Raw genomic sequence first — 18,951 nt, forward strand, 5'->3', positions numbered from 1 at the left:
ATTCAGGCCAATAGGGTACTATGGCAATATAGAGCTATTTAATTAACATTCACGAACGTCAGTGAGGAAATTCAACATTAACCACTTAAACCACCTCTGTTCTTAGTAAGTAATAGAGCTTGTAGATCGGCTATGTTGGGTGAATGTTCTCCCCAGAATAGGCATGCTCCCATGGGAACTTTTGACTATAGAGGGAAAATAATGTATTCTGCAAATAACAACCATCAGATTGAAAATGGCCTAGCCTTAATAATCCTTTCATGAGAACTCATAATGATGCATCTTGTTAAAGTGTTGCTGGAGGGTTAATATTAACAGGACCACACAAAGCATCATATATTTGAAACTATGTTAATCTACATAAGTAAGGAAACCCTGTGCACTTGTAGTGGTTAAAGCAGAAATGTACAAAATCCTTTGAAGCTTCTCAGCATCGCCAGGGTAAAAGTAGGTCTGCACTTGGCACTGAAACCAGGTGTTTTAGCATCAAAACAGAGGCAACCTGTTCAACAGAAACAACAAAGCGAGGAGTGAGGGGCAGCCATTAGGTCTCAGCAGGCCTAGTTTCTCACCATAGATAACTATTAGCCTGACTGTGTTTGATGTGTGATTACAGACCAGCAAGTCTTTTACTTTAGAATAGATCACTGGTTCTCAACCCGTGGGCCCCGGCCCACTGGTGAGCCGTGAGCAAAACACAAAGATTTGAATGATAATTTGATATTAAAATAAAAACAATATTACACATTAAAACATTATTTTCATGCTATTTTTTTCCGATTTTTCAGTGGAACCAGAAAACCAGGCCCACTGCTGTTAGTTCCATTGATTCACCCATTTGACCACCATGTTACAATTACATGGCCTCGAATGCTTTCCAGATTTGGCCCTGATCTAGAAAGTGTTGAGAAATACTGCATTAGATATTTTGCTCATGCAGACTCCCAAGCGATTAGAACCTAAGAACCTTCCTCATCGTCACACAATGTATTATTATTGTTTTTTTTTTAAAGTACTCATGACCTATTAAAGTGGGCTGTGATGACCCAAATTGGGCCCAGGCCGCCCAGCAGTATGTTTACTAGAATAGGTAGTGATCAGGGCTTTGGTCTTACATTGAGTGATGGTTCTGTTGCCAGCTCAACATGTCATAAATCAGTACTGTGTGGGTTGTCTTCTTTAATAAGCACACAGAGTGGGTGGGTGGACACCAGCTGATTGCTCCACTGTCTGCCGCTAACTATGGTATCATACTGGCATTCGACGGGCCATTGGCAGAGATTACTAACTTGCCCGTGCTCGAATGGTGCATGCATGACTTGCATGAGTATGTGTGCACCACTCGTTAATGTCCTAATGAGAATGGAAGGGTGAGGGAAATTGTCCAAATTCTACAATAAGCAATTTCTGGGTTAGGTGTTAAGTAGTCTCGCGTAGTCAGACAATTACACAACTATTACACAATCTCCGAATGCTATAAGCATTTGAAAATTGTGAGAGACAACGCGAGACTAGGTGTAGTTTTCTACAGGTTATTGCCCCATAATTAATTCCCATGTTCACCACTATACTATATATATCACTATACTACATTTTAAAGTTCTTCTTGGCAATAGCAAAGGGTGGACTCGTACATTCATTGTACGAGTCCACCCTTGTGTGTGTGTGTGTGTGTGTGTGTGTGTGTGTGTGTGTGTGTGTGTGTGTGTGTGTGTGTGTGTGTGTGTGTGTGTGTGTGTGTGTGTGTGTGTGTGTGTGTGTGTGTGTGTGTGTGTGTGTGTGTGTGTGTGTGTGTGTGTGTGTGTGTGTGTGTGTGTGTGTGTAAAAAAAAAAAAAGGTTTTGCTTTATGGGACACTACTGTCAGTTTCCCACATTTCTACCAATTTATCAGTCCTACCTCTTATCTTGTTCACTTCTACTAGACGCTACATGAACTCTGGACCCGAGGGCGTGTGTCGGTGCTGGAGGTAGCTGTGCATTTGTGGTCCGCTTTGTAACAAGTTTGTGTGTGTTCATATTTGTGCCTGTGCTCCTGACAAATGTTAATGCATGTTTTGTGCAATAAACACAATCGACCAGGCTGTGCTCTCTAGCACCATATGACCATTTGAAGGCCAGCTGTCAATAGCCAAACATTTTCATTCCCTATCTGACTGACGTGTTCATATTGACCACTGGCCTCCACATAGCTCACCTCGCTCATCTCTCTCTCTCTCTCTCTCTGTGTGTGTGTGTGTGTGTGTGTGTGCGTGTGTGCGTGTGTGCGTGCGTGTGTGCGTGTGTGCGTGCGTGTGTGTGTGTGCGTGCGTGTGTGCGTGCGTGCGTCCTGTTTCTACATTGGCTGATTGGGCTCAGATAATTTATCGGCCACACAGCCAACACACAAAACAACTCAGACTTGGCTCCGGGATTAAATGACGGGGGGTCAGTTGAAAAATGACGAGGGTATAAAATTTAAACTGAGAGGTCAAGGGTCCCTCTGGCACCCTGGAACAAACCCATCCAACTCTCTCATGCATTGTGGCGTTAGCCACATGTGGCATACTGTACGTATTGGTAATGGCTGCATTCAGAAAGCACAGCTTCATTAGTTCCCCAATCTACAGATGGTTAAAAGAATAGTCATACAAGTATAGTCATTTGTTACTGAGGCAGACTGAAAAAGGAAAATACATGAAAGAAGACGAAACCAAGGACTGCTCCCCCCCCCCCCCCCCTCTAAGATAGAAGGAAGGAAGAATCCTGATTGAGCAAATACTGTGGACAGTGTGGAGGTGTGGAGAGACAGAGAGAGAGAGGGAGCGGGAGTGGCATTTCAAGGAAGAGAGGGGGTGTGTGATTACCTGCCTCTCTCTCTCTCTCTCTCTCTCCTCACGGCACCTCCCTTTTTAGGGAGTGTACGCACACACACTCACACACACTCCCCTGCTTGCTCTCACACACTTGCACTCACCCATGTACAGTGCACGCAGTGCTCGCTACTGTTCTGACGTGTTTGGATATTGTACAAAGGACGCTATACTGTAGGTTAGTCTACTGGTTGTCTTCTGCTGGACTAGGGACGGGTTCACTCATGCACGTGTGCACGCACACACACACACACACACACACACACACACACACACAATCACACACAATCACACAGTCACACACAGTGGATGTTCAATCTCATAGAAATCTGTGTGTAACTGCTGGAGTTTATGCGTGTGTGCTGAGGGTCAGAATCTTCCCCTGTGCTTGAGGGAGAGGGAGGGCGAAGAGTGATTTGTGGCTAGCACCTCTGGAACTGAAAGACAGACTGACAGACAGACTTTACCTTCTCTCACTCGAGGAGCCATCGCTCTTTTATCCTCTGTGCCTGTTCCCCCTCTGCACTACCATCTGACAGGGTAAGTAATGAACACCTACACAATCTGGCTCTCTTTGTCTCGTGATCACTGTCACTCTCTCACCCTGTTGTCTGCTCTATGTATGTACACATGTAGCCCAGTGATTAGTTCATGACCTTATAGTCCTATTCTAATATATACAATACTTCATTAAAAGTGTTAAATTAACTCTGACAGTATATCACGGGTGACAGGTCAATCTTTACACTATCCATAGAGTTAAATTGAAATGTACATTAAGCTCATCTCTTCTGTTTTCTGATCATCTTTATCTGGTAAGCTGTGGCACTGAGCACTGCCGTCCAGGATCCTGTGCATGTGCGTGTGCGGACATGCGAGCGCATGAGCTCACCTTTGGCCCGGGGGTTGAAAGTCAGGCGTGTGTGTGCTGATGCTTGTGTGCATATTGGCGTGTGTCTGTCTGTGTAGTTCTTAAATTTTGGGGGGGTGAGTAGCGACAAGCTTGAACAAGACGGCTGGAGGAATCACCCTTCAAACGAAACGACTACGCGTGTCTAGATTTGAAAATGCAACATTCTCTAAGCTGTCCTAAAGCTACATATTTGATAGCTGTGGTTACACTACACTTGTGCATAGAATAGAAACACGTTATGTGTGAAACAATACTAGTAGTAGTAATATCACTGATGTCTGGTGTCTACTGTGTATGGCATATGCTGTAGCACATATAGAGGCCTGTGGCAAACATTTCATATGGAGCCATTTGGTTCTGTTGAAAACATCCATGTACGGTTATTTGAAACCATATACAATCATGAGAGTTACAAATGGATAAATGCACCCTGAGGATTTGAAAGGTTCCACGATGGAGTCCTAGGAAGTAATATACTTCTTGGGAGTCTGTCTTTATAGACCCCATCAATATTTATGTACTGTAGGCTGAAGAGGGCAATAGTACCTTCTATATGGTCAGTCCCATATAGAAGTTCAGATTTGTCAGAAGCATACTACTGGGTAGTTATGTGTTTATGCCCCTCCTTCTTCTTTTTGTTGACTACAACAAAAAAAGCAATTTTGAGGTTGACACTGAAGCCATTTCTTAAGTTGAGTGACATCATCTACTACTGTACCCGCGTGTAACAGTGTAAAATCACAGCTGGCTTTTTAATGGTGACATCCATCCTCCAGGACACTAGTGAATTATGTGGCCTGACTGGAGCGCCATTCATCAAGCTTAGCTTAGTGTGTGATGTCTTCTCATGTCGAAATGACTCGACCTGTGAGCTAGCAGTCCACTTTATGTGCTGAGAGGTAGGTCTCCTGACAGCGTTCAGTAGAGCTTTGTGTGTAGATCAAATCCACATGCATAGATCTGTCCATCTTTGCACTTTGTGTAGGCCTACTGTACATGGACTCCTGGATAATTTGTCCGTCTGGGAACTGTAGAGTAGACTTAGGAATGAAGAGATCATTCCATTCATATCGCCACACCCCAGCTACCTTACTCCTATATTAGTTAAACATTACTTGACTTTTGTCAGGTTGTATATGTGTGTGTGTGTGTGTATATGTACAGCCATAAAAATCAGCAAAGGAATAATGGAGTCTGTAGATGTGAATGTATGGAGCTGTATCTCTTCGACTCTTAAGTTTGTATAAAAATGTAAAGAATTACTTTATTGCATGAAGGTATCTGTGTTGACAACATACCATGATATATAAGAGGAACAACTTAATTTACCTTAATTTAAGGGGGTAAATATGAAAGGAAATAATATAACTTCTGATGTAGTCATACACACACACACACATGCATGCATGCACGCACACAAACACACGCACGGCGCACGCGCGCACACACACACACACACACACACACACACACACACTCTTAACTTTCTTACAATGGATGCTTGCCCATTGATATGGCTGACAGGTGCTGAAGGCTGTGATATTACATTTCAGTAGCTGTTGGTCTGACACATGCCCCCCCCCCCCACACACACACACACGTACAAACAACACATACGTTCACTCAGTCAGTCTACGCCTACGGTGACCTGCTTTCTACACGTGCGTTCTATAGTGTGAGTAGCCTATTGTATTTCCTGTCTAGCTGTTATCCCCTTACAAGGCCAATGTTCATAGACAGTGCATGACATCAGACAGGTCAAAGCAGACTAGAGTAGACCGTGAGTGAGAATACATGCACTCACACATCACTTACTCACACGCATGCATGCGCACATACACGTACACAACATATGTTCCCACCTGTACATCTTGGGTCTTGAATTTCGCTCTGAGCGCTTACAAAACACAGAACAGGTAATCCAACTTGGGGGACATTGCAGGGGGGCTGGGGTTGTACTACGGGCTTGGCTGGTTGCCAGGATTTTTTGGAAATTGGGGTTGGGAGTTACCAGTGTCATGAAGACATGATGAGGGGAATGAACAATGTTGCGTGGCTGGAGTATTGATTATACGTGGTTGTGTCTGCGATGCCTTGTGAGCTTATAACTCAAGTTAAGTATAACTCAAGCTTTAGATTGCAGGGAACCTTGAGGTTTTGTGGGTGACTAGTAGGTGTATTAGAAGAGAGGTGTGCTGGAAGTGGGGTATATTGATGGTAGATTGCTGGGAGCCTTGGGATTAAGGAGGTTTTGATGTCAGAAGCTCACAGCTTCAGGCACAATAAGAGCCGCGTAGGTGAACTCTGAACTCTCCTTCCTACTGGTAGAATTTGCTGGTACTGGTACTATGCAGTGGAAGGGCTGTAGAGAAGTGGCTGTTAATGTTTTATGGTGCATGTTTAAGGGGACAGGATAGCATGAAGGGAGGAAAAGATATGGTATACTATATAATGGACTGACTCCGCAGTTCAGATAACTCCGCAAACAGTGGTGTCAGAATGTCATGCATTCACCATACCTGTGCAGGAAGTACATGGAACTGAGAACACTTTTTTATTGGTAGACCTCAGGCCCACTTTCCTTTTTTTTCCTTTTTTTTCTTTTTACAGCATGGCTGTGTTTCTTTCTGTCTTTCTGTCTGTCTGTCTGTCTGTCCGTCGGTCGGTCTGTATACATTTGTCTGTGTCTAATCTCTGAAACCACTTGATAAATCAGCACCAAATGTAACATGCATACTGCCAGTAGACCAAGAAAGTAAATAATAATCTTTGAATAGTCTTCACATATATTCTTTCACTTTTTAGAAATGCATAAGCTTAAGGTTTTACCTAGAGGTCAATGCGGTGGTCCGGTTGGGCTAAAACTGAAACTGACTTGGATGCCAGATATTCACTTGATGTCTGGCATCCATATGGAAGGCACACTGGTTTTAAACCCCATCTAGTTGTATCAGTGTCTAAATTATGCCTACTCAGGAATGATGGAGGAGCCCAAACAACCTTAAGAACTTTGATAACATAAAGGATAGGCACTCAAACAAACAATTAACTAGGTTATTTACAGCTGTACGGTGTTGTACGTTCTCATCTGTATGGTCAGCTGTGTGGGCTGACATGCACCAAAGGTTAATCAAGTGGAGAAGGTTACCCAGGAGAGAGATGGACAGACAAGTTATAAACCCCTATTACGCAACGCTGCATGCCCTGTAATAAGCTATGCACAAGTAACCTAATATTACGGATCCCATGGGTCAGTGCCATAATTATGTCCAGAAATTATTATTGTGATCCTCAAATACACATAAAGGTGCCCAGCCGACCAGAAATAGAAGTGATCAGAGGTTGACCCGAGAACTAACTAACTACTGCAGTCTCCTCTCACATTGTGCCTGAGACATGAAGCCAGTCTAGAAGCGTCCTGCATCGTGATTCGTGCCACTGTGCCGTCATTGAGGGTGGCTGACAGCCTTTTGATCAGCAAGAAGCAGTGTTAAAAATAGCCAGTGAGCAGTAGTGGTTTCATCATCACTTCTGCGTTGAGAACTAAACAGGCTAGCTGTCACGCAGCATGCTGAGCACCTGCTGTTAAATCCCTGCAGGAATGGAACTACATGGCTCAGCGTAACAGTGTGTGGGTGTAGTCACAATCACAACCTAGAGATCCATCCAGAGAATTTCTACTATTTATGTTCAGATTTGAAACTGAAATCAACATCATAAATTGGCAATGATCATGGGACGTAGGCCTACTCTTTTCTACCCCCCCCCCCCCCCCCCCCCCCCCCACACACACACACACACACACACACACACACACACACACTATATCAAGATTAGCTGTCTACCAACTGCTGTCTGTACCAACCCTGCCCCCTTCATATCTGCTGAGTCAGCAAAGAGTCGAAGACTCGGGTCAATCTTGAACTCCAGGCAGGCAGGATTGTAGGCTATCATCATGACATACACACAGTACTGATTCTGACAAGTACTGCATGTGCTCAGTTCATCCCAGATACTCACAATTGTAAGTAATTAGTCATTAACGCATCATCTTCAATCCAGTATATTCCACTTGTCATGTAGGATTATAGGCCATATTATCTTCACACTGCCATGCTGTCTTGCAACTTGTCAGCAACCTGAGTGTACAAGTGCCTGTCTCTCTCCTTTTTGTAAACACAGCTGATTTACACCACCAGTACTAAATGTGACTATAACTGCACTCTTAGTTTGAAGAATTTATGATTTTCTTCTTTTGAAGTTGAGTCAGCCGGTCATTCCTGACGCACTTTATGGAGTCAGCCTCATTTCTCTTTGATGATTCTTGGAAGGTGTCATAGACAAGGCAATGGTTTTCTGGTGGTAGAACAGGGCAAGTGGGTTTTTTTTTTTTAAAAGGGGAGTGAATGATTTTGTATACATGCATGCATTCACTTTCCATTGCATACACCCTGTCACACATGCATGCACACACAATAACCACAGCTTCCTTGTATGGAACGCAACAATTCATGGATAAACTGCTCTATGTAGATGCACACACATGCATGTATCCACGTGCACGTATATGCGCGCGCACACACACACATACACACATACACACACACACACACACACACACACACACATACACACACACACACACACACATACACACACATTTGCACAACCATAACTGATTACAGAAGTAACCAACATAGGAGAAGAATAGAAATTGCTAGAAAACTGATTGTCAGATACAGTACAATCTAATTTTCCTGATATGGAGGAAAGCACATGACATGCAGAGAAAACATAAAAACATTTGTGATTACATAGCTTAAGAGTGATTAAGTATAGTTAAAAGCTTATGTACAGACGGATGTGGGTCATGCCTTGGGCAGATTTCAATAGCAAGGTTTGCATTTTTCATGACTAATCTTGATGAAAAATAGTCAAATCCTTTCAACATCATTTAGTTTGATTCATTGACTTCTTGGTTGCTAGTGCAGGACTGTGTGCATAGTGAATGAGCAATCGTTCTCAGCAATGTGTACATTGATTTCTATGAGTGAGGAACAGAAACGTGTTCCCAGTTGCAAGAGCTATTGAAATTAAATATGTCATCATATATCTGGTGAAACTCTTCTTTTATTTTTATAAATATCACAATACATTTTGCCGAACAAAAGCAAATCCAGAAGTGTTGTAGGCCTATGTGTAAGCTGGCAGATGCCGTTAACAAACCACATACTCCACTGTTCACAACAGGTTGATCTTTATCATTTACCTCTGCACGCTTTGTTTTCTATAAGCTAAGGAGAGTTCCATTTGTGAACAGTGCAAGTGCGGCAGCAGCTGGGGACGGTTTGTCTTTGCGTTGGAGCGACAGTGTCCTGAGGCGGTTTGTAGTCACACACCTGAGAAAGGTTAACGAATCACTCCAGGTGATTACACTGGCCAGAACATTCCAGAGTGACAGCACTGGGATGCCTCCAGCAGCCTGGGGGTAGAAGACGATAGGGGGGCGAGTAAATGGAGAAGTGGAGTGTCTCGAACCACGGCCACCCTTTCTGTCTCTGTCTGTCTGTTTTACTCTGGACTTAGCTCACTGTTTATACCAGACATACCAGACTCTAGCTTTACGGTTCATTACCCTGTAGGGCTTATGTGATTGTGGCCAAAATGATAATCCCAATAACCTTGCAAGATTTTGTGGTCATGAAATACAACTAACTTGGGTTTGTTTTGTGTCGATATTCTATCATTATTGGAGAATAAGTTGCAATATATTATTAAGTATAACGATTAACAATATATATTGGGTATTAGGTATTTAGGTAATGACTCTCATTTAAGACATATGTCCATGACTCTGTCTGTCTGTCTGTCTGTCTGTCTGTCTGTCTGTCTGTCTGTCTGTCTGTGTGTCCAAGGCTAATCGTGCAATGATCATCACCAAATGTCTTAAATTACCTACAGGAATTATGTAGGTGTTATTATGTAAGAATTATGTTCTTTATATTTTTAATTAAGAGAGAGAGAGAGAGAGATGTTGTGCTTTGTTGTTGTGCTTTTTGCCTTTTTGACAGGACAGTAGACTGACAGGAAGGCGAGAGACATTAGTAATGACACGCAGCAAAGGTCGTCAGGATCGGGACTCGAACCAGCGACGCGCTGTTAGGCTGGCATTGCAGCCTAGGGACCACCACCACGCCGGCGGCCCGGGCCTTTCCATTTATATAAAATAACTTACAACGTGGATAAAATAATTTAAAGTGGAAGTCTGGGGTGGTTGGATCAAGGCTGAAACCTTGCCCAGATATGGAGTCATACATAACAGATACGTCATAGAGGAATGACACCATAGACTGGCCACGTGTAGTCTGAGATCAACATGGAAGCCACATTTGTTCAGATGCATTTGCTTCATCTTACAGTTTCAGCTAAATGCCCTGAAACATCAACATCGTCCCTTATTGTCCCCTGCTTCCCGCTCTGACTGTTTGGCCAGCAGCCGCACGCCAGCCAGGCAGCCACGCCCGCGTCACCCTAACCAAACACTGTTATTTTTACTTTCGCTCGCAAGTGATGTCATTGTGTCTGCCTCACGGTCATTATGTTTATGAAGACACCATCTGGCTGGCCTGGGGCCAGTCCTGTCCCTTCTGCAAAAACCCAGAAAATGATGTCATTGTCGTGAGGGTTCTAGTATTGTTTGTGACACGCGTGACACGTCTCGGGTAATCCGTTTGAGTTTCAGCCACTAGGGTACGGGTTAGTTTATGTTTACGTTTCAGATGTCATCGTTTTCACAATTATATTATATGGCCTTTTATCTGATGTAATACTTCTAGTGCATCACTACAGTATTTACTGTGAATTAGTACTTACAGTGATTAAGCTGTGAAATGAGTGCCATTCTCAAGGGCACTATGACCGAACACGAGTGCTTATAGTCAATGTAAATCTTGTGTCCATCCATATTATTACAACATGTCCATCTTTCTGTCCCTCTCGCCGCGCTATCATCACCCTCTCTCTTGTGTCTCAAGACATGTTTGGGTCTGTGTAGCATTTAACCTAGCATCCATCAGCCCTCGTCCGCCCCTCTAATTCATAAATAATGATCAGGCTGCAGCAGCGAGGCGGGGAGAGTCGGCACACACAGCAGACATGATGGCTCGCCAGGTTCTGTCCCACAACCACTTAGCATGCACGCTAATGACATGTGCATCGACTCGCTGGCTCATCGTCAAAGTGTTTGCCTAAAAACAGGCACATGGACATGGGGAACTCACTTTTGCTGTCATTGCTCATTTGCTGTTGTGAAATTGACGGCGGTACCGGCTTCTTTGGATTGGGATTTTTTTATTTTTAAAACATCTTATCTGTACTTCATCTTGTCAGTGCTATTTTTGGCTTAGCAACTCTTCTCTTTTCCATGATCAATCCAGGATGAGACATTTGAACGGTTAGAATTAGAATACTTCACGCTCAGCTTTCCTACTCTTGAATAGAAAATACAAAATGGTGCGGGCGGCTTGTGCGGCCCAGAAATAGTTATGAAAAAAGGAATCAAATTAACTTTGAGATGGACGGTCCTGAAGTCACTCAAGCAGTCGCTGTGCTTTCCATATAAAGACCTGTGTTGAAAGTCATCCCAATCTAGTGATGAAATCATCACTTTTTTTCACTCTGTCTGTACAATAATGTAATGTGAAACACTCAAGTTCGTGGACTACCTGACCTGTCTTCCAGGCCAAGGCCTAATATTGTGCATAAACTAATCTCTCTCTCTCTCTGTCTCTCTCTCTCCATCTCCAGATGTCATGGCGTCCCCAGTACCGCAGCTCAAAGTTCCGCCATGTCTTCGGTAAGACTGCCACCAAGGAGAGCTGCTACGATGGCGTGCCCATCACGCGCTCTGTCCAGGACAACCTCTTCTGTGCTGTCAACCCACGCTTCCTCGCCGTCATCACAGAGTGCGCTGGCGGCGGGGCGTTTCTCGTCCTGTCTCTCCATCATGTGAGTGTACAATGAGCCCAACCTGGAAGAACCTATTGTCACATTTAAGGTTTTGTGTGTAAACAAAGCATGCTGACAACAGGCTAAATGATACGTAGCTTGCAGAGTGACTTCAGTCAGATATACTCGAGCGGCTTCATGCTATGCTCAAGGGTGCATACATATACTCGAGGGGTTTACGCTGCATTACTATGTGGGTGTATAAGACCCACATGTCATACACTGATGTGGCAGTATGCTGACCATTTGGGCGGGGTATTTAAGCATGCATGCATTCTTCCTGCCTTCCTTCTGCATATGGTTCCTGCCTGGTTGTTGTTATGTGATGTTTGCTCCCACCGCCACCCCAGCACCACCGGTGCTCTCTGTTATTTCTGTTCCCCATGGGTGTTTGTTATTTTATATCTATCTTCCTGCTCTTAATGTTTAATGATGATGAAGCAGGGAGAAAATGTAGCAGAGCCGAACGCCAAGATATCAATGTACAAATATTATATGTACACTATTCTCATTCTAGAATACATTTTGGTTAAATCTATTTGTGAGTTATCTGACTGACTTACAATTATGTAAAATAGAAACAAACAAATGGGAACTTCAATATTGACTACTGCTTAGGAGGAGTTCTTTTAGCCCATAAACAAATGCAAACAAAGTTGATTCTGACTATATAAAACATCACCAAACCCGGTACTATTTATTTATTTTATATAAATTACATCTCCCTGTAGATCTTTTGTCTGCATCCGTGGATCTGGATACAGATCCAGATCTTCAAATTGACTTTTTTGTGATGTTCTATATTGTCAGAAACTTCACTATACAATGTAAGTATTGGATTATCAATTTATAATCAATGGAGGATTTCTTTATTTTGTATTTATTTTGTTTTTGTTTGCATTCTTGCCCACCTTTGAAGTTATGTACATCATGGCAAGGAAACTACACAGCCCAAACTCTACCAAAGTGGTCTAGCCTTTTAAGCATTAATATTCCTCACTCATGCTTTGTTATAGCTGTTTCAGCATGTTACGCCATCTTTTCATTAAGTCAACAAGTTTTCACCACAGAATTCATATTGCAGTGTTTCCTGTGTTTTTGTTCATACATTTTATGCGAGATTGTTACTTTTGCAATGTCAATTTTTCCACCTAAATGACTCTCTGCTCTTGTCTCTCTCTCTGCTCACCTGTAAAGTCAGCTGTGCTCTGTCAGCTGGGAGTCCTGCCATATATAGATTATTGATCCATTTGATGTAGTGCTGGAACAAGAACATCCCTGGATGCTAACCCAATGCTCACACTTTGGTTAGAGTTCATACACAATTCAAGTGCTGGATGGCTTGAGAGATTTAATTTATTAGTGCTGGCCAATGGGACATTGAAATATGAAGAGGGCGATCCAATATAACAGTAGAACAATGAACATGAATCAAATGCTAAAAGAAACAAATGCTGGCATAGGAAGGAATATCCAAAGAGGTGCTGCTCTGCAATGTCTCTAATCTATGCTCATTGAAGGTGGACTAGAAATGTGCTTGAATGCGAACTGTGCAAGCCTTGTTCCATGTATGTGTCCTTTTTAATCTTAGGATACTAAACCTATCTCATGTGATAGACATGATTCATTAAGCAGAGGTATGTTATATGTAATTATTATCACAGTCACCCACGTTATTAAGAGTGATTTCTCATTATTAATAGTGATCCCTTAAGATCGCTTAAATAAACTTGAGTGGTCTTTGAAGTGTGCGTCTGTCCAGGGCCTTTGCAAGCCGACCTCCCGCTCTCACACTGGCTGAATGTACAGTCCTCTCATATCTCTCCAACCAGAGCCATACATCAAAGAGCACTCCCCAATTTTCCTTCATTTCCTTGGTCTCTCTCTCGCTCTCTCTACTTCTGTCTCTTGGTCTCTCTCTCGCTCTCTCTACTTCTGTCTCTTTTAAAAGGGGGGTTGTTTGGATTTATCACCTCTCCTCCTGGCGTAGGCAGGAATTGCATATGAGCTTTGGAATGACATAACTCATCTTTTTAAACCCTCCTTCTCATTCTCCTTCTCAACAAAGTGCAATTACAGCATCCAGTCCACCATATTTACCCTTCACATCCTACCTGTGTGTGTGCACGTGCACACATGTATGTATGTATGTATGTATGTATGCACGCACGCACGCACGCACGCACACACGCACGCACATTTTGTATGGATACATAGCCTGTGGGGCTCATGGTTATAGTGCTTGTGTCGTTACATTAGGACACACGTCTACCCCAACCACACAATGTTCATATTGTGTTTATTGTACATTTTGGGGGATGGAGTAATGGCACAACAGGCCTCAGGGCAGTGCTTATGTCATTCCCTTTAACGTCCAAAGGGGTCGTGCGTGCGTGCGTGCGTGCGTGCGTGCGTGCGTGCGTGCGTGCGTGCGTGGTGTGTGTGTCAGAACCCGTTTCTGTACAAACAATTTGGAGAGGTTAGCTTCAATATGGACTGCAGCATAATTAACCACCTATATACCCTATATACTATTTTTGACTGGGGTCCCCCAGGGCTCTATATTAGATCTAATAGTAGTACTACCCTGTCTACACCAAATACTCTTTGCTGACGACAGACGATCACGTATTTTGAGCTTGCAAGTCTGCTATTTTTCACAAACATTTCACCACCAACACGTCAAGTGGTTTATAAAAGATGAACCCCATTTGTAATGGAAATTTCTCTGGGTTTCTGCTACTGTCAGAGTTTGCTGGGATGTGTGTATGCAGGCAAGACTACACGTCCTAACCTGTAGGGATGAGGTCGTCTTATTCAAATCATGACAGCTGGCCGGTATGTGAGTTACATCACAAGGAGAAAACTGAAGAGTGTGCGTGTGCATGCGTGTGAGCGAGCGAGCAAGTGTGTGTGTGTGTGCGTGTGTGTGTGTTTTCGAAAGTGGTGAAAAGCACATATGTTTTCAGATTACATCATTACTGGCGCAATTTACGGTTATTCAATTCTATTTTCTACCTGCCTATCTTGGTTTTATTGTTCCTTTTAAGTTTCTTTTGTTTGGGGTGAGCTGGTTTTATAACAGATTTTTTTCATTCTCAGCTTCAGAAATGGGATTTTTTTTCCCCATAGACATTTCAGAAAGTATTTATTTAAAGGCCTTTAAAGCCTCTGACAAAGCCACCTCGGCTGCTGACAAATCATGACAATAAACACATTTGTTTGGGCCGAACAAATAATTAGAAGAACCTATTTTGTTGTTTTTCTTCTTTCTAATTATTTGTTCGGCACAAAAAATTGTGTTCATGATTTGTCACGATCCGAGTATAGACTTTGTCAGAGGCTTACAGGTCTTTAAATAAATACTTTTTGAAATGTCTATGGGAAAAATGAATTGGGAAATTCTCTTCCGGGCCGCTTGTCGTCATGAAAGGGGGTGGGACTGCGATGCTCTATATATGTCCATCCCAATGTATGAATGATTGAACCATTGTAAAGCGCTTTGAGCACTTGGAAAAGCAGACAGACAGACAGACAGACAGACAGACAGAGACTGAAATCGTCCAACTGATATATCAGTATATCTTATGGTATCTGTTATTAGGAGTTATCAAGACCAAAGGGCTGAAACCCTATATTTCTTATGTTGATGTTTCTCTTTCTACAGGGGTTTTATAAATTCCTATGAGATTGTAAATTGTATAAACATTAGGTTTTCTGTGCACAACAGAATTATAACCCAGACAAACACACAGACGTTATGTCTGTTTGCTAGAAGGTGGTGAAAAACACATATGTGTCCAGGTTATGTCATTACTGGTGCAATTTATGGTCATTCAATTCAATTTTCTACCTGCCTATCTGGGTTTTTATTGTTCCTTTTAAGTTTTTCATCTCGGCAGCACAAAAGGGATTTTTCTTCTCTCTGTAAGGCCCAACCGATTAGAGAGAGAGAGAGAGAGAGGGAGGGGGGGAGGCGGCAGGCAGGCAGGCAGGCAGGCAGACAGACAGACAGACAGACAGACAGACAGACAGACAGACAGACATCTGCGGTTGACAATATATAGGCGAATATTGACTGATATAACATCATGCTCAACTCTTATACATACAATCTTTTTAGCTCCACCACCAAACCATAAGTCTACTTAATACAATCAGATATTATTTTTCTGTTTGGGTGTATGAGCTGTCAAGGCCAGAAAGTAGGCGTTCCCGCATAACTTCCGGCAGGGTATGATGATGATGATGTCACCCGCATACCCTCTATTGACCAATGAACTTCAAAGGAGTGTGGCTCAGCACATTGGCCTACCTACCTGTTGACCAAAGTCAACCACTGTTAGGGCAGTCATCACAAAAAGTGTCATAACACGACTTAAACTATACAAAAAAGTTAAATCATTACAAAATTCATATATTTCAATGTTGAACCAGGTGTGCAATAATATTTTTGCCAATCAATTCCACAAATTTCGCACAAATTTGGCCATAAATCGATGGAATTTGTCCAAACATCATCAAACTTACTGGACATTTTTAATTAAGCTGTTGAAACATGTTCACAAAATGTTTTTGTTTACCGGCTCTGGCTCTACAGATAAAAAGCCCATTCAATCAGCCGATAGAGATTAATTATTTTAAGCCTGTAACCAAGGCATCCAAGCTCCTGGTGAATCATGACCGTAAAACATTTGATTCTGTGACAAAGGATATGTAAAATACGTAAAAAAGATAAAGTTACAACTTATAAATAAACTAAAACATTTTGTGTTCACAAAATGTTTTAGTTTGTTTGTTTTATGTGGAACAAAAGCTAAAAAATACATATCTTGGAACACATTTGTGTATGTACAATCATGCTAAATGAATTAGTTATCTTTACGGGTGTCGGAAACTGCCATGGGTCTTGCAGCTTGCAGCTTTCAACTTTTAACAGTCTGTGTTGGCTTGAACCCCCAAATTGTCGCTTTGAGGCTTTGATTATTGTGCTCTGCAACTACTTTCCCAAAATCTACATGGAACATACAATTTCCTTCCAAAATGCCTCCATCTGGTGGTCCTTAAAGAAATTAGACTAACGTGGAATAATTAGCTGAGAGAATAGTTGAGTTGAGAATAGTTGATAGAATGTGATTCGCCATACATAACATCACACATGATGTGGAATATGATATAATTCAAACTTTTTGTTCTGGGAATAGAGCTCTTCAATCACATTTGTATAACATTGACAGCATTATACAATATTTTGGCATGAAATTAACCAAAGCATGTTGTCTTACTGATAAAAAAAAAACATAAATGTATTAAGACAAAAGACTGGTCATGTTGTAACTCAACATTTTTGTTGTGCGTCTGCTTTTCTGTTAGACAGGGAAAGTGGACCCCCATCACCCCAGAGTATCAGGTCACAGAGGAAACGTCTTAGACATCAAATGGAATCCCTTCAATGATTACTGCATTGCATCCTGTTCCGAGGATGCCACGGTTAGTGCACACTGCGCACACACACACACACACACACACACACACACACACACACACACAGTACATGCACTTGACATAAAAGTAAATGCATACACATCATTCACAATGAATACACACATAACACTGAACACCCTTTTGTGCGTTCTGATTGGTTATGAACATGCAGAAACAGGACGATACTTTTATTAGTGTGTTAAGGACAGTGTTACATTCCACAGACACATTCCACATGAGCTCAGGCTAAACACACTGGGTCAAAGCAAAAGCTGCAGAATGAACTCTTCAATATCCCACCCCAGAGTAATGTGGAATGAAATTAACTTGATATAAAATATTTAAGAAATGTGCAATTATGTCTGGGCTGCCTGCTCAAAGTGAAGTATACATGTGTGTGAAATTATGCACTGTAATATAACTGTAAATGGATGTTGCGGCCCTGGATTAGGGGAGACCGAAGTACATAAATGAGTGCATGGCACTTTATATTAATTTGACTTCAGGATTGGCTTACAGAAAAATAATAAACAAAACGACTCCCTACCAAACTCAGAACTAATGTAAAAGCATGGCTGACCTCAAAATACAATTAGGCTTAATAGAATATCTTGCACCACCTTGGTAGTAGCATTGTATTGTATGGGTTACTGAAGAACTGTATCATACTCGGGGGTGGGGATAACTCTACCTGAGTATGAAATGAAATGAAATGATTACTATATTTACCCAGGGTATCTGGGCTAAGCTCAAGAACTTGTTTCCAGCCAGGCCCTGCTCATAGAACACATTTCATCGTAGTGGTTCAATGCCTTGTTCAAGGGCACTTCAGCGGTGGTAATTTTAACGTGTCGGACCGCTGATTCGAACTGGCGACCTTCCGGTATCAAGACCGATCCGCTATCCGTTCGGCCACCGCTGCCACGTATAACGACGCTGTCCTTTTGGTGCAGCCCACTGTTAATGTGTAGGGTTTCTGCTGTCTGTTTAAGTGCTATTAGAGTCCTGTTATAGTGTGTGTGTGTGTGTGTGTGTGTGTGTGTGTGTGTGTGTGTGTGTGTGTGTGTGTGTGTGTGTGTGTGTGTGTGTGTGTGTGTGTGTGTGTGTGTGTGTGTGTGTGTGTGTGTGTGTGTGTGTGTGTGTGTGTGTGTGTGTGTGTGTGTGTGTGTGTGTGTGTGTGTGTGTGTGTGTGTGCGCACACCAGGTGAAGGTGTGGGACATCCATCCTCACGGTGTGCTGAAGAACCTGACAGTACCATGGAAGGAGCTGCAGGGTCACAGCCGCAGAGTGGGCCTCATTGAGTGGCACCCCACCGCTAACAACGTGCTTTTTAGTACTGCATATGACTACCAGGTAACACACACACACACATGCACACATCAACCTGTCCTATGCACGCACGCACACAATCAAAGAATCTGCAGCCAAACAGGTCACAGCATTTTCAGAGCAGCGTGGATCTAATTTAGTTGTCAGATCTTGATGACAAACAACATCTTATTGCTGCACCTCTGCCAAGCCAGAGCCTTGACATAATCGTTAGAAAAATGTCATACGAGGTTATTGTGCTTGTCAAAACATGCATGGAAAGGTGTTTGTGTAGGTAGTGGTACTCTTATGTTCTAGCAAAACATTTGGAATGTAAGTGTGACAGGAAACACAAAAAAGCGTTAAAAGCTCTGAATCAATCACCCAC

The 18,951-nt window shown here is 42.5% G+C and overlaps 1 protein-coding gene across 4 annotated transcripts in view; it reads left to right on the plus strand.

Annotated features, from left to right (window-relative positions):
- The window catches only part of coro2aa (coronin 2Aa), a 43,596-nt gene that overhangs the window by 13,231 nt on the left and 11,414 nt on the right, over positions 1 to 18,951 (plus strand). For 3 of the 4 annotated variants that reach the window (XM_079500315.1, XM_079500313.1, XM_079500314.1), the window contains 3 exons: positions 11,570 to 11,770; positions 17,144 to 17,260; positions 18,459 to 18,608. In XM_079500315.1, the coding sequence (XP_079356441.1) occupies positions 11,570 to 11,770; positions 17,144 to 17,260; positions 18,459 to 18,608 (468 nt within the window). Of the gene's footprint in view, positions 1 to 3,056; positions 3,391 to 11,569; positions 11,771 to 17,143; positions 17,261 to 18,458; positions 18,609 to 18,951 lie in introns of those variants that run through there. The other variant, XM_079500316.1, reaches the window with a different exon arrangement.

This window comes from Electrona antarctica (assembly GCF_951216825.1).
Source record: "Electrona antarctica genome assembly, chromosome: 4".
Lineage (NCBI taxonomy): Eukaryota > Metazoa > Chordata > Actinopteri > Myctophiformes > Myctophidae > Electrona > Electrona antarctica.